This window comes from Cherax quadricarinatus, chromosome 34 (assembly GCF_038502225.1).
Source record: "Cherax quadricarinatus isolate ZL_2023a chromosome 34, ASM3850222v1, whole genome shotgun sequence".
In the NCBI taxonomy this organism is placed as follows: domain Eukaryota; kingdom Metazoa; phylum Arthropoda; class Malacostraca; order Decapoda; family Parastacidae; genus Cherax; species Cherax quadricarinatus.
In genome coordinates, this window is record NC_091325.1 from 16303960 (window position 1) to 16321727 (window position 17768).

Genomic DNA, 17768 nt, shown 5'->3' on the forward strand with positions numbered 1-17768 from the left:
CATTGCTGTTGTCTCTGAAGGTGAGATCTTCAAACATTACCACTCCCAGGTCCTTCACATTACTTTTCCGCTCTATTGTGTGATTAGAGTTTGTAGTATACTCAGTCCTAGCTATTATTTCTTCCAGTTTTCCATAACAGAGTAGTTGGAATTTGTCTTCATTGAACATCATATTGTTTTCCGTTGCTCATTGGAAAACTTGGTTTATATCTTCTTGGAGATTTGCCGTGTCCTCAATGGATGACACTCTCATGCAGATCCTAGTATCGTCTGAAATGAGTGTGTTTGATATTAGAATGAGGAACGGGATAGGGGCGAATATTGTGCATCTTCCGATTTAACTCTACCACTACTCTTTGTGTTCGATTGGTTAGAAAGTTGAAGATCCATCTACCTACTTTGCCAGTTATCCCTTTAGTACGCATTTTGTGTGCTGTTACACCATGATCACACTTGTCAAAGGCTTTTGCAAAATATGTGAATACTACATCGGCATTCTGTTTGTTTTCCAGTGCACTTAAGACCATATCATAGTGGTCCAATAGTTGCAAGAGGCAGGGGCGACCTGTTCTGAAACCATGTTGCCTTGGAGAGGGCAATTTTTGGGAGTCCAATTGGTTTGGAATCCTGCTGCTTAGAGGTCTTTCAAAGATTTTTATGATGTGGGACGTTACAGCTGTTGGTCTATAGTTCTTAGCTAATGCTTTGCTGCCACCTTTATGGAGTGGAACCTCACCTGTGTCAATGCTCCTTCTCCATAGCTAACTTAGGGCCCGTGAGAGGGGTTTCTTGCAGTTCTTAATGAACACAAAGTTCCACGAGTCTGGGCCTGGGGCTGAGTGCATGGGTATGTCGTCGATGAATTTCTCAGTCTAGTGGAGTTAGGGTTATGTCAGAAATTTGGCATGCATTGGCAGGGTTTTGAGGCTCTTTCATGAAAATTTTTTTTGGATTGTCTATCTTTAGACTGATTAGTGGCTCGCTGAACAGAGTCATATTGAGATTTCAGTATCTCACTCATTTCTTTGCTGTCATCTGTGTAGGATCTGTCTTGTCTGAGCAGGGGCCCTATACTAGAAGTGGTTTTTGGCCTTGTTTTTAGCATATGAAAAGAAATATTTCCAATTTCTTTCAATTTCACTAATCGCTTTTAGGTCCTCTTGCCTCCCTGGATCCTGTAACTTATGTTCAATATTTTCCACTTCCCTGGTTAGCGCTTCTTTCCGTGTTCAGATAATCTGGCATTCTTGAGGAGCTCAGTGATTCCTCACCTTCTCCTGTAAAGGGAGCGTCTCTCACCAGTTTACTTCTCTTCTTTTTTCTTAGGGGAATATGCCTTGAGCATACTTCAGCTACCAGGAAGTTGATCATTTCAAGGCACTGGTTAGGGTCCATGTAATTTAAGATATCTTCCCAACATGCTTCATTTAGGACATAGTTCACCTGGTCCCAGTTGATGCTCTTGTTGTTGAAGTTGAATTTGGTAAAGGTACCCTCATAGCTGTATGCATTTTGCTGAGCAGGACCCCTGTGTGTGTAAGTCTGGACTTCGATTAGATCAGAATTAGTTGTTTTTGATATGTTTCTCATCAGGTCCTAATTATTTGTGAAATTAAGGTCTAGTGTGTTCTCCAGTCTTGTTGGCTCCATTATCTGCTGACTTAGGGTATGTTTATTGCAGAAATTCAGCAGCTCATGTGTGTGACTTTCCATCTGAGCTGCCTCCAGGGATTATTTCTGGTACAACTTTATTTGCTCTCTTCTTCCATTTTGTATGTCTTAGACTAAAGTCACCAAGCAACAAGATGTTTGGGGATGTGGCTGGAAGGTTTTCTAGACAGGAGTCAATTTTTGATAGCTGTTCTTTGAACTGTTGGGAAGTTGCAGCTAGTGGCTTATTTACAAGTACAATGACTAAGTTTTGGTTCTCGATTTTTGTTGTTAGAACTTCAACTACATCATTTGTGGTGTTCAGTATCTCTGTGCAAATGAGCGAATCTTTGACATACAGGACAACCACCCTTGTTGTCTGTTCTTTCCGTCGCATCTGAAAATGTTGTACCCAGGTATCCATATTTCACTGTCAAAGCAATCTTTTGCATGGGGTCTCTGCGAAGGCTGCAAACAGTGCATTTGACTTCCGTAGAAGTCCACTAATGAAAGATATTTTGTTAGTGGTGGATGGCTTAAGGTCCTGTATATTAGCAAATATAAATGAGGTTGTGATGCATGTTTGTTGGGGGGATTTTGTTGTTGGCATCAGTAGTTGTGAGTCCGGAGGTGCCACTGGCTGTGCCTCCAGTCCAACAAGGCTCCAAGGTGGTGGACTATTTTGGTTATCTCTTTCCATTTTCTTTCTTCGTTTCCTACCACCAAAAAATCACTTGAAGTGGAGTTGTCATAACTACCATAACTACTACGATTTATTGTACGGGGTGTGTACCTCCTGGTCCCTTCTAGGTGGTATGCGGGGCAGTTGGTATTGTATCATTGTTTTTCGAGGACTGAAGAATGACACATCTCAAGGTGGAAGAATCTGCAAGAGGTAGAACGACACACTCCTTTACACAGGAGGTCGCGGCATTTTTTAGGATGCTCAAAGTTGCATGTCCCATTTATTTTCCGTGATATTCCATGCTTACAGATGCCCCAACATAGAATTTGCCGATGTAAAATCCGACCATTTTTTTCCAGTTTTCTGTTGGGTGGCATTCATCCCCACTCATGTTAGATAAGGTTTGTTAGGAAACAGGACAAGTGTTTCCTGACGCGGGTCTTAGTCATATAGAAGTGTTGATACCAATCAAAAGGAAGAGGCTGAGCATGTGTGTCGTCAGTTCATGGAAACATTAAGTCTCAGGGTGAATTTAGAAAAAAAAAAGGAATATGTAAAGTGAAGTCGAAAGTGTCGAGGAAGAGCGAAAAGTGTGAACAATTTGTTGTCGATTTGTGATTGGAGGCAGAAAGATTTTGGGCAATTTAAGAGAATCATCATCTAGTCCAGCGGTTCTTAACCTGGCTCCCCTGGGGAGGGGGCGTGAGTAATTTTGAGGGAGAGGGGAGCGTGAACCCAGAGCAAAAATAAGGAAAGGCCTTAACATATGTTTGCATGCCCTTTATTTGTTAAATATTTGCGACCAGTTTCTTAAACCCTTTAAAACAGTTAAAAATAATAAAGTTAAAAATCAAAACTTATTTCACAGTTTTCCTCTTTAAATCAAGAGGACTTTAATGAATTCTTTACATTTAGAAATTTATATGAAGGAAGGTGGGGGGGGGTGGAGATGAGGGGCCAACTGCGACAGAGAGCGGCACCCAGAATACTTCAAGAACCGCCGATTTAGTCAAGAGTGTGGAGGTCACAAAGGTCACCTCAGCTGTGAGGGTCACAAAGATTATTTCAGTTGTTAGGGTCAAAAAGGTTCCCTCAAATTTCAAGGTTACAAACGCGCTCCCAGATGCTGCAAGAAGACTCACGCTTATATAAGACAGAGTAGTCACAGGAGCTAGCAGACAGCGATACCTTCCAGCTAGACAGCAGTCACGGGAGGTAGTAGATAGCGATACCTTGCCAGCTAGACAGCAGTCGCGGGAGGTAGTAGATAGCGATACCTTGCCAGCTAGACAGCACTCACAGGAACTAGCAGATAGCGATACCTTGCCAGCTAGACATCAGTCACAGGAACTAGCAGACAGCGATACCTTGCCAGCTAGACAGCAGTCGTGGGAGCTAGCAGACAGCGATACCTTGCCAGCTAGACAGCAGTCGTGGGAGCTAGTAGATAGCGATACCTTGCCAGCTAGACAGTCATGGGAGCTAGTAGATAGCGATGCCTTGCCAGCTAGACAGCAGTCACAGAAACTAGCAGATAGCGATACCTTCCAGCTAGACAGCAGTCACGGGAGGTAGTAGATAGCGATACCTTGCCAGCTAGACAGCAGTCACAGGAACCAGCAGATAGCGATACCATGCCAGCTAGACAGCAGTCACAGGAACTAGCAGACAGCGATACCTTGCCAGCTAGACAGCAGTCACAGGAGCTAGAAACAGCGATACCTTGCCAGCTAGACAGCAGTCACGGGAGGTAGTAGATAGCGATACCCTGCCAGCTAGACAGCAGTTACGGGAGGTGGAAGATAGCAATACCTTGCCAGCTAGACAGCAGTCACAGGAACTAGCAGATAGCGATACCTTGCCAGCTAGACAGCAGTCACGGGAGGTAGTAGATAACGATACCTTGCCAGCTAGACAGCAGTCACAGGAACTAGCAGATAGCGATACCTTGCCAGCTAGATAGCAGTCACGGGAGGTAGCAGATAGCGATACCGTGCCAGCTAGACAGCAGTCACGGGAGGTAGTAGATAGCGATACCTTGCCAGCTAGACAGCAGTCACGGGAGGTGGTAGATAGCAATACCTTGCCAGCTAGACAGCAGTCACAGGAACTAGCAGATAGCGATACCTTGCCAGCTAGATAGCAGTCACGGGAGGTAGTAGATAGCGATACCTTGCCAGCTAGACAGCAGTCACGGGAGGTGGTAGATAGCGATACCTTGCCAGCTAGACAGCAGTCACGGGAGGTAGTAGATAACGGTACCTTGCCAGCTAGACAGTAGTCACAGGAACTAGCAGATAGCGATACCTTGCCAGCTAGACAGCAGTCACGGGAGGTAGTAGATAGCGATACCTTGCCAGGTAGACAGCAGTCACAGGAACTAGCAGAGACAACGATACCTTGCCAGCTAGGCAGCCGTCACAGGAACTAGCAGAGACAACGAAACCTTGCCAGCTAGGCAGCAGTCACAGGAACTAGCAGAAACAACGATACCTTGCCAGCTAGACAGCAGTCTCAGGAGCTAGCAGATAGTGATTCCTTGCCAGGTAGACAGCAGTCACAGGAACTAGCACAGGAAACGATACCTTGCCAGCTAGGCAGCAGTCACAGGAACTAGCAGAGACAACGATAACTTGCCAGCTAAGCAGCAGTCACAGAAACTAGCAGAGACAACGATACCTTTCCTGCTAGGCAGCAGTCACAGGAACTAGCAGAGGCAACGATACCTTGCCAGCTAGGCAGCAGTCACAGGAACTAGCAGAGACAACGATACCTTTCCTGCTAGGCAGCAGTCACAGGAACTAGCAGAAGCAACGATACCTTGCCAGCTAGGCAGCAGTCACAGGAACTAGCAGAGACAATGATACCTTTGCCAGCTAGGCAGCAGTCACAGGAACTAGCAGGGACAACGATACCTTGCCAGCTAGACAGCAGTCACGGGAGGTAGTAGATAACGATACCTTGCCAGCTAGACAGCAGTCACAGGAACTAGCAGATAGCGATACCTTGCCAGGTAGACAGCAATCACAGGAACTAGCAGAGACAACGATACCTTGCCAGCTAGGCAGCAGTCACAGGAACTAGCAGAGACAACGATACCTTTCCTGCTAGGCAGTAGTCACAGGAACTAGCAGAGACTACGATACCTTTCCTGCTAGGCAGCAGTCACAGGAACTAGCAGAAGCAACGATACCTTGCCAGCTAGGCAGCAGTCACAGGAACTAGCAGAGACAATGATACCTTGCCAGCTAGGCAGCAGTCACAGGAACTAGCAGGGACAACGATACCTTGCCAGCTAGACAGCAGTCACGGGAGGTAGTAGATAACGATATTTTGCCAGCTAGACAGCAGTCACAGGAACTAGCAGATAGCGATACCTTGCCAGCTAGACAGCAGTCACGGGAGGTAGTAGATAGCGATACCTTGCCAGCTAGGCAGCAGTCACAGGAACTAGCAGAGACAACGATACCTTGCCAGCTAGGCAGCAGTCACAGGAACTAGCAGAGACAACGAAACCTTGCCAGCTAGGCAGCAGTCACAGGAACTAGCAGAAACAACGATACCTTGCCAGCTAGACAGCAGTCACGGGAGGTAGTAGATGACGATACCTTGCCAGCTAGGCAGCAGTCACAGGAACTAGCAGATACAACGATACCTTTCCTGCTAGGCAGCAGTCACAGGAACTAGCAGAAGCAACGATACCTTGCCAGCTAGGCAGCAGTCACAGGAACTAGCAGAGACAACGATACCTTGCCAGCTAGGCAGCAGTCACAGGAACTAGCAGAGACAACGAAACCTTGCCAGCTAGGCAGCAGTCACAGGAACTAGCAGAAGCAACGATACCTTGCCAGCTAGACAGCAGTCTCAGGAACTAGCAGATAGCGATACCTTGCCAGCTAGACAGCAGTCACGGGAGGTAGTAGATAGCGATACCTTGCCAGCTAGGCAGCAGTCACAGGAACTAGCAGATACAACGATACCTTTCCTGCTAGGCAGCAGTCACAGGAACTAGCAGAGACAACGATACCTTGCCAGCTAGGCAGCAGTCACAGGAACTAGCAGGGACAACGATACCTTGCCAGCTAGACAGCAGTCACGGGAGGTAGTAGATAACGATATTTTGCCAGCTAGACAGCAGTCACAGGAACTAGCAGATAGCGATACCTTGCCAGCTAGACAGCAGTCACGGGAGGTAGTAGATAGCGATACCTTGCCAGCTAGGCAGCAGTCACAGGAACTAGCAGAGACAACGAAACCTTGCCAGCTAGGCAGCAGTCACAGGAACTAGCAGAAACAACGATACCTTGCCAGCTAGACAGCAGTCTCAGGAACTAGCAGATAGCGATACCTTGCCAGCTAGACAGCAGTCACGGGAGGTAGTAGATAGCGATACCTTGCCAGCTAGGCAGCAGTCACAGGAACTAGCAGATACAACGATACCTTTCCTGCTAGGCAGCAGTCACAGGAACTAGCAGAAGCAACGATACCTTGCCAGCTAGGCAGCAGTCACAGGAACTAGCAGAGACAATGATACCTTGCCAGCTAGGCAGCAGTCACAGGAACTAGCAGGGACAACGATACCTTGCCAGCTAGACAGCAGTCACAGGAACTAGCAGAAACAACGATACCTTGCCAGCTAGGCAGCAGTCACAGGAACTAGCAGAGGCAACAATACCTTGTCAGCTAGGCAGCAGTCACAGGAACTAGCAAAGACAACGATACCTTGCCAGCTAGGCAGCAGTCACAGGAACTAGCAGAGACAACGATACCTTGCTAGCTAGGCAGCAGTCACAGGAACTAGCAGAGACAACGATACCTTGCCAGCTAGGCAGCAGTCACAGGAACTAGCAGAGACAACGATACTTTGCTAGCTAGGCAGCTGTCACAGGAACTAGCAGAGACAACGATACCTTCCCAGCTAGGCAGCAGTCACAAACTAGCAGAGACAACGATACCTTGCCAGCTAGGCAGCAGTCACAGGAACTAGCAGAGACAACGATACTTTGCTAGCTAGGCAGCAGTCACAGGAACTAGCAGAGACAACGATACCTTGCCAGCTAGGCAGCAGTCACAGGAACTAGCAGAGACAACGATACTTTGCTAGCTAGGCAGCAGTCAAAGGAACTAGCAGAGACAACGATACCTTTCCAGCTAGGCAGCAGTCACAGGAACTAGCAGAGACAACGATACCTTGCCAGCTAGGCAGCAGTCACAGGAACTAGCAGAGACAACGATACCTTGCCAGCTAGGCAGCAGTCACATAACTAGCAGAGACAACGATACCTTGCCAGCTAGGCAGCAGTCACAGGAACTAGCAGAGACAACGATACCTTGCCAGCTAGGCAGCAGTCACAGGAACTAGCAGAGACAACGATACCTTGCCAGCTAGGCAGCAGTCACAGGAACTAGCAGAGACAACGATACCTAGCCGGCTAGGCAGCAGTCACAGGAACTAGCAGAGACAACGATACCTTGCCAGCTAGGCAGCAGTCACAGGAACTAGCAGAGACAACAATACCTTGCCAGCTAGGCAGTAGTCACAGGAACTAGCAGAGACAACGATACTTTGCTAGCTAGGCAGCAGTCACAGGAACTAGCAGAGACAACGATACCTTGCCAGCTAGGCGGCAGTCACAGGAACTAGCAGAGACAACGATACCTTGCCAGCTAGGCAGCAGTCACGGGAGCTCACCCAACGTTGTGCAGCACACAAACAAGTCTCACACTGCGTGATCTCGCTTATAGCACTAAATGGGCTGTAAAAAAGATTGCCAAGGCAGGATGGGCAGACAGAAGGAGAGATAGTGAAGGGGAAAAAGAGGAAAAGGTCTGGAGAACACTTTCAACTTAGAAAATTAAACAAAAAACTTATGCCGTTTGAGTCGAGTTGGGCATTAGAGAGGATAGATGAAAATTCATTAACTTCTCGCTAGACGGTTGAAATTCAAGTTTAACATATAGTTTTAGGATAATGAAAAGCTTATGCAAGAGAAACAGAAAAAAATAAGATAATGAAGGATATGAGGAAGAGAGCAAACGCTGGCAAGTCCCGGTATGTGAGGGAAGGTTAGGTTAGGCTACATAAAGTTTGTGAGGTGTGGAACGTATATAATGAAGGATCATGAAGGATAGTGTGAGATGACCTCGATAATCATAGTTTAAGCTTGACTGTAATAATGTTGGTAGAATTACTGACAATATGCAAGGTAAAACGACACAAGTGCAACTAAGGTGACATTTTATTGCGGCAACGTTTCGCTCTCCAGGAGCTTTGTCAAGCCGAAACACCTAAGATATCATTTGATTTTAATGCGAGAAAAGCATAATCAATGAGCAAAAATATATGAGAAACTATAATTAGATTATAGGGATTATCCTGACAGTCTTTGATGCTGATCACATAGATGACCAGAAACATTTTTACACAGAAGGTGACTACGAGAAAGAACATTGACGTCTGGTCAAAGCAATAATTGTAGCTGTAGTAACAAGACAGATGACTCCTAACAATTAAATGAACCTCGTAAGGTTACATAGGAATGGCAGCGATTTCCAAGAAAGTACACATCCCATGTGGAGAGAGAGAGAGAGAGAGAGAGAGAGAGAGAGAGAGAGAGAGAGAGAGAGAGAGAGAGAGAAATAGCAAAATAATGGTGAGAAGAATATACATTGATGAAAAAGGCAGGGAAAATAGACATTAGTGAATAAAAAAAATGGGGACTGGTCATTGAACATCTAAATAACTGTGACAAGTAATGATCAGTACAAGACACTGCAACAATTGCACTGTTTATTTAGAATTTGTACTACCTTACTTGCACATGGTATATGGAGAAAACTGACATTACAAGCCGACCTTCCACACAGCCCACATAACATCTTTGTCTCCCCCCCCCCTCATCTCCCTTCTCATCGACCCACTCTTTCTACTACCCACTCGTTTGCACTTATCTCTCTTTCCTGCCACACCTCATTCCTCAACTTAGGATGCTCTCCTTAGCCTCTCACTTTCACTCCCCGAATCGCCTGCACTCCATCCCTATCGACTGATTCAGTTTCTTATAAACCATGATTCTGTTTTTTCCATTTCAAATTTTCCTGCTTTCTCTCTAACTTCACTCTTCTTCCTCATTCAACCCACTTTCCTTCTGTCCATCTCCCACCTACTTCCTGTCACCATAACTCCACCTGCCCCTCAGTTACATCTTCCTATCTCTTCTACCCTTTCACCCAAGCACACTCCAAAGGTGCTTGTGGTGTTTTCGTCAGATAACAAGAGCTTCTTCTGACGCCTTTGTCAGATGACCCGTTCAGTAATTAAGCGGCCACTCGTATGCCAGTGCCTGGGTATTATCAGTGATTAAGCAACCACTGACAGCAGTGCTGGGTATTAGTGATTAAGCAACCACTGACATAGCAGTATTATCAGTGAATAAGCAGCCACTAGAATAACTGAGCTGGGTATCACTGGATTAAGCAGCTGCTAGCATACCAGTGCTGAGTACCACTGGATTAAGCAGCTGCTGGCATACCAGTGCTGAGTACCACTGGATTAAGCAGCTGCTGGCTCCACAGCATCGTTGTGCAAAACAACGTGAGCTTCAATATATCAAAAGTTCTGGCCAAGCTAATTCTGCAGGACACTGGCTTCAGTTGACCTAATATGTACAACACCTGACTTCACCATATCTAACCTTCCTTTGACAACATATTCTCTGATTTTGTGTACTGTGTCCTAGACTGAAGCTCCTGATGAGGGGAACTTCTAACTAGGAGTTTCCCCTAAGTTGTACATGTCTTCTTCACACACCTTTTGCTTACTGGAGCAGCTCGTCGTGCATTCACTAAGACGGTCAGGTCAAATACATGACTGTCCCGTGGTTCGGTTGGCAACGCTCTTGCCTCACACACTGAGTGTCTGTGGTTCAGTCCCCGGCATGGGTTGAAACATTAGCCATGTTTCTTTACACCTGCTGTCCCTGTTTACCTGGGTGTTAGTCGAGTGGTGTGGGTCGCATCCTGGGGGATAAGGTTGAAGGACCGACGTGAAAATAAGGTAGACAGGTCCTCATGACTTTCTTGGGTTATCCTGGGTGGCTGACCCCCCGGGTTAAAAATCCGAATAAATCTTATCTTAGCCTTAAGCAGTGGTTAGCTGACAATGTATTTTCCGCAGCGCTCGGCGGGTCCCTGTTTTCTTTCCCTGCTTCAAAATTTTGTATCGCCTTTACCTTATATATTATTTATTGGTGTTGTCCTGTAAATGAAACGTAAACGAGAAGAAAAAAGTTTTGCAACGAGGATAGAAAACGGAGACCCACCAAGAGCCTAAATCTCTCACTCATTGGCATTTTTCTGTCCGGTGCCATAGCTGTGTCAAAATTGTCTGTACTACCTTGTTGCAGCTCACAGGTTCGAATTTAGAACGTTTCCCTGGTATACATTTATTGTTGTCATTGTGTTCTGTTAGAACTGCTTAATTAATGTTTATAGACGGCAATCAAGTCTGACCTAAATACCGTAGATCGAGAAATATAGAGAAGAAAACTATACCAAAATTATAATGAATCCAATGATGAAGTCGCATTGTTTATAAACTGTCAAAAGTCCCAGTTTATAAGGATGATGAGTCGTACTGGAGCAAAAGGTTGCCCGTTGATGGGTCGTACTGGAGCAAAAGGTTACCTGTTGATGGGTCGTGCTTGAGGAAAAGGTTACCCGTTGATGGGTCGTGCTTGAGCAAAAGGTTGCCCTTTGATGGGTCGTGCTTGAGGAAAAGGTTACCCGTTGATGGGTCGTGCTTGAGCAAAAGGTTACCCGTTGATGGGTCGTACCGGAGCAAAAGGTTACCCGTTGATGAGTCGTACCGGAGCAAAAGGTTACCCGTTGATGGGTCGTACCGGAGCAAATGGTTACCTGTTGATGAGTCGTACCGGAGCAAAAGGTTACCCGTTAATGGGTCATACCCGAGCAAAAGGTTACCCGTTGATGGGTCGTACCCGAGCAAAAAGTTACTCGCTGCACAAAAGAAGGAACACAAAAGATTCACGGGAGAAAGGACCCAGCATTTTCTTGGTTTAGATTTGGGATGTTTTCCCTTTCATACAAATTCCAATACAGTGTGACCCTAAGAGGCTTAGCCGCTAATTTTGTTTACAAATATAAAATATGCCAATGAAGGTTAAAGATTTAAGAAAATAATTGAAGATTATGTCCCAGTTGGTTGGCAAGTTCGTTTTCTGTCAAATAGCCAGAATAAACATTTGTATCAGGCATAACTCTGCCAAATTTAATTTGAGCATAACGAAACAATTATACATAGTTAAATTAATATATAAATGCAAACATGATATAATTTAAGTAACATTATATAAATGTAAACTGATCTGTGATATATAAACAGACGTTAGCTAAAAAAAATTTGGGATTAATGTCAACGAAAAAATTATCCAACTTTCTGTAAAATAATTTCTTGTGAAAGTATTTTTAAAAGAAGCCTGACTTGTTAGGCACTATATATATATATATATATATATATATATATATATATATATATATATATATATATATATATATATATATATATATATATATTTTCAACAAGTCGGTCGTCTCCCACCGAGGCACGGTGACCCAAAAAAAAGAAAGAAAATCCCCAAAAAGAAAATACTTTCATCATCATTCAACACTTTCACCACACTCACACATTATCACTGCTTTTGCAGAGGTGCTCAGAATACAACAGCTTAGAAGCATATACGTATAGAGATACACAACATATCCCTCCAAACTGCCAATATCCCAAACCCCTCCTTTAAAGTGCAGGCATTGTACTTCCCATTTCCAGGACTCAAGTCCGACTATATGAAAATAACCGGTTTCCCTGAATCCCTTCACTAAATATTACCCTGCTCACACTCCAACAGATCGTCAGGTCCCAAGTATCATTCGTCTCCATTCGTATATTATACATATATATTATATATATACTGGTCAATTAGCAAGAACTCATTTAAAATTAAGTCCTTTCTAAAATTTTCTTTTATACGTTTAAAGATATATTTTTTTCATTAATGTTGATGTAAAAATTTACAATTTTGCACCAAAAGGAACTTAGAAAACTTACCTAACCTTATTATAACAAGAACAATTTATTTTAGCCTAACCCAACTAAATATATTTTAGATTTGTTTACAATAATTCAATACTAAACAAACACAGTGAAATATATTTTTTTCGTTAGGTTCAGAATGATTTTGGCGAAATTATTGCATACACAAATTTTCACTTGTCCTATATGGCAAGATGAACGTTGCTATTTAAGCCAAGATCGCAAGTTCTGCCTATTCGGCACGACATATATATATGCAAAACAACCACTCTGAAAAAATAGAGAAATTCCAAGCGCATTCGTGACTACTCACATTATATATATATATATATATATATATATATATATATATATATATATAAATTATATATATATATATTATAAAATAAATATATAATATATATATATATATATATATATATATATATATATATATATATATATATATATATATATATATATATATATATATATATATATATATATATATATATAATATATATATATATATATATATATATATAATGTTATTATAAAAAGCGCAATTTAATTTAGCCTAATCCAGCTAGATATATTTTAGATAAGTTTAATATAATTTAATAAACAAACACAATGAAATATATTTTTTTCGTTAGGTTCAGAATGTTTTTTTGGAAAATTATTGCATACACAAATTATCGCTTGCCTTATTCAGCATGAAAAGCGTTGCTTTTTAAGCCAAATTCGCAAGTTTTACCATTTCGGCACGATATATATATATATATATATATATATATATATATATATATATATATATATATATATATATATATATATATATATGTGTGTGTGTGCTCACCTAGTTGTATTCACCTAGTTATGGTTGCAGGGGTTAGTAGAGCCACAGCTCCTGGCACCGCCTCTTCACTGGCCGCTATAGGTCACACTTTCTGCACCATGAGCTTTATCATACCTCTTCTTAAAGCTATGTATGGATCCTGCCTCTACCACATCACTTCCCAGACTATTCCACTTCCTGACAACACTGTGACTGAAAAAATACTTCCTAACATCCCTGTGATTCATCTGAGTCTTCAGCTTCGAACTGAAACCCCTTGTTGCTGTGTCCTATCTCTGGAACATCCTGTTTCTGTCCACCTTGTCGATTTCTCTCAGTATTTTATGTCATGCAAACCTTTGCACTTTCTCTAGTTTCCATACTTGCTTGCCTAGGTATGGGTTCCAAACTGGTGATGCATACTCCAATATAGGCCTAACGCACACGGAGTATAGGATGCCTTTCTTAGGTGTGCTATGAGCCCGTATGCTGCAGCCGTTATTTGGTTGATGTGCGCCTCAGGAGATGTGCCAGGTGTTATACTCACCCCAAGATCCTTTTCCTTGAGTAAGGTTTGTATTCTCCGGCCCCCTACACTGTACTCCGTCTGAGGTCTTCTTTGCCTTTTCTATGTGTGTGTGTGTGTGTGTGTGTGTGTGTGTGTGTGTGTGTGTAATAAGTGTTTAACAAATAAGATGAATTAAAAATAATGGGAAATAAAGAAAAGACAAACATTGTAAGCTTCCTTTGGTCAACGTTTTTCACAATGTACACCTGAATTCTATCGCTCAAATCTTGTTTCACAAGATCCGTTTTTCCCCTTCATTAGCATCAGCAGTGAACTGTTTGCATTCTAAAATAAAGGAATGAGGATAAAAAAAAAAATAAGTATATACATATAAGAAGTAAGGATGAGAAAGATTTTTTTTCTATTTGCAGAGTAATGGGAGTGGAGAGTCGAGTATTAAAGTGGTGCCACAACCCACTCCACACACCACAGTAAGTAATAAACTCAACATCAATCTCATTCAACTTAAAAAGATAGAGTGAAAAATAATTCAAGCGAAAAATAATTCAAGAAAAATAATTCAAGGGAAAATAATTCAGGGGAAAATAATTCAAGGGAAAAATAATTCAAGGGGAAAAATAATTCAAGAAAAATAATTCAAGGGAAAACAATTCAAGTGAAAAATAATTCAAGGGAAAATAATTCAAGGAAAAATAATTCAAGGGAAAAATAATTCAAGGGAAAATAATTCAGGGGAAAATAATTCAAGGGAAAATAATTTAAGGGAAAAGTACAAGGGAAAAATAATTCAAGAAAAATAATTCAACAGAAAATAATTCAAGTGAAAAATAATTCAAGGAAAAACAATTCAAGGGAAAAATAATTCAAGGAAAAATAATTCAAGGGAAAAATAATTCAAGGAAAAATAATTCAAGTGAAAAATAATTCAAGGAAAAATAATTCAAGGAAAAATAATTCAAGGGAAAAATAATTCAAGGAAAAATAATTCAAGGAAAAATAATTCAAGGAAAAATAATTCAAGGGAAAAAGTCATTTAGATGAAAAAAAAATGTCCACATGAAAAAAAAATCAAATTTACGCAATATAAAACATCAATAAAATAAAAACTCAGGGAGGTAAAAAAAAATTATTTTTTTTACTGCGGTGTTTCACAATTAATATCAGCGCTGTATAGCCCTTGTGGTTTAACGCTTCTTTTTGATTATAATAAAATTCACAATTCATGGAAATAAAGAATTTTCTTAGCAAGGAAAAAGGATAAATTACAGAAATAACTTAGAATAAATAAAAAAAAAAATTAAATAAAATTTATATAATGTTAAATATCAAAATTTAAAAACTCAGTGACATAAATAATTTTTTAATATATTTTTACTGCATTACTTAATAAATTAAGAAATTAATTATAGAATTAAAATAAAATTAAACCAAAAAAAAAAATAAAGAATTGTTATAATAATTTTTAAAGGAGTGAAGCAGTAAGCCAGCGTAAGGCCTCGGTCAGATGACCATAAGTTTCAGTGGCGGGTCATCATATGACTAAGACCCGCGTCAGGAAACACTTGTCCTGTTTCCTGATATACTTTACCTAACCTAAAAAAAAATAATCATGAGGGTGGGTAACTTGACGCTGCTGGAGCGCTCGTTCTTAGCATGCAATATCTAATATTAATATTTTACTATAAAATTGGTTAAAAGAGGAAAGAATAGTATATGAGAATTTATATAGACATGTAAATTACAAATAATTATATAACTAAACTCAGTACAGTAAATGTCTTTATACAGAAACCAGAATTTTTAATAAAATATATATCAATATATAAAGATAAATCAAGGAAGAGGGAAACTGTGATAAAGTGATGAAGTAGAGTAGGTCACAGTAAACTAGTAATGTAAAATAAATATAAAACAGTAAATGAAGGAGTTACAAAGCTTGGTATTTTTAACTAGGTACAGAAATATATAATACATTACTTCACAAATTTCAAAATGTATGTGTATATGCTCGGAGAAGCTTATGCTGTACTTTCTTCAAGATTGATGGGCTGAATGCATCAATTCCAAGTTGAGGGACTAATTACCTTAAACTCCTCCTCTCTTTACACAGTTCTTCTCTGTATTGAACTGATGAAGCCACTGGCTGACGAAACGTTTCCTCAGTAAAGATTTCCAAATGTTGCATGTCTCATTCTTCATGATGATATGTAAACACACGAACGGAAGCCCAGAAACAATAAGTGATGTAGCAGAAATGGCCAAAACAGAAACGAAACTACATCAAAACAACAATGAATGAAAATGGTTGTAGAGCAAATAAAAATACAAATAAAAAAGAACAACGAGTGCTCATCGATTACAGAAATGTACATGGAATCAAAGAGAGGATAGTTAAGTGTTAGTAGAGGAACATGAAATTATACCAGGGAACATATGGGGTCAGGTCAGCCCAGAAGATACTGGAATGAAACTACTCATCAGATGAGAGTGAAGATATTGAGAAAACTCATGACACGTTAAAAATCATGTGGCTTGACAACATAACATGGTTACAGAGAGGAACATCAGTAGAGAGAGAAAATAGCAAGGATTTCGAACAGTCTGCTCAAGAATGAATAACTTCTGAGCAGTAGGTTCTTATGTGGTTATGTGGTTCTTATATTCGAGCAGGAAGATATGAAGGAGGCATTAAATTACATCCCTGCATCATTGACATGCATTCTGACTACAGTGACGGAGATGATTGCCAGGAGGGACAGGAGAAGAGCTTCCTCAGCAAAACTTAACACTTATTCAGGGGTGGAAAATCTCGTCTTGAATCCACTGGAGTTTGTAAGAGAACTAAGGGTAAAATAACTTATCCATGGCTGGATATGGTGCACAAATTGAAATTAAGCTTCAAAGAAACTAAAATACACTAAGAAGGAAAATCATTCCTATAAAAAATGTATTAGAAAAGAGTTTTATTACCAAGCTTAGTAAAGTTTGTAAAATGCTAATCCTGGAAATTTGACTTCTTATCCTCTTCCACAAGACGAATCTAAAGAAACCCAGACTATCCCTCTCTCCGTCTGCCTTAGTGGGAAAAATTTCCCATTTCCTGAAATTCAGTCTAGTTTTTTCATAGTTTCAGTCGTAGTGTTGTGATAGTTGTCTCTTCCCGGTGGAAACTGCATAATCTTAGGTCATGTCAGTTAACCTTCCTTTAAGGCAGCGAACGTATCTGGCAAGGCCTCTGACGGAAGAATTACCGGAGGTTGCCTGCAGATCCGGTTTATTTTCCAATATTATTACCCAAAAGACGATTGCATAGTGTTCTTTTATAATTAGGCGGCTTCACTAAGAGTAGATTAGTCAGTTCTGGAGATGCCATCCTGGTGGTGTGCACCGAGTAAGTTAAGAGCTGGTTTCCCTGGATCAACACTACTATCTGCCGCTGAGGAGGTGACTGTGATTCAGAGTGCGTATTTGGTTTCCTTTTTCGTTCATTTTCAAATATAATAATCACAGAGGTATCTCCATTTTTTTAACCTTATGATAAATGAGAATATAGCTCATTCTCGAGGATCCCAAGTAACTGGAACACCCTTCACCGAATCCAGTATGGCCTTGGACCCTAAAAATCCGGAATCGTTTTGGGCCAATCACTTGTCCGAATCTCGTACCGGCGTTCTACCTACTCCCTCTAGCACCTCTTGACACTTGTTGTATCTTAACTCGGCTTCTCCCTTGACGCAACTGTATCTTTTCTCGACACTTGTCGACTTTATAGCATTTGTCTCCAGAGCTTTTTCCAGCATGCAAACAAACATGAGCACACACATACGTACTGTCAAATAACACCGTAAACGTTATTTGTTCAATGAGCGCAGTATGGAAAAAAAAGACGGTTGGTTCGTACACTTCTGACTCTGACGCCATCTTAGTCATTACTAACAAAACAATAACAGAACATGGCAAAGCGATTAGACATCAC

At 41.2% G+C, this 17768-nt stretch overlaps 1 protein-coding gene across 1 annotated transcript in view; it reads left to right on the top strand.

Moving 5' to 3' along the window:
* Nucleotides 1-17768, top strand: part of LOC128693788 (glutamate receptor ionotropic, kainate 2) — a 73998-nt gene that overhangs the window by 48555 nt on the left and 7675 nt on the right. Inside the window, exons 9-10 of the mRNA XM_053783664.2 lie at nt 14203-14262; nt 16463-16639. Coding sequence (XP_053639639.2) covers nt 14203-14262; nt 16463-16639 — 237 coding nt within the window. The remainder of the gene's footprint in view (nt 1-14202; nt 14263-16462; nt 16640-17768) is intronic.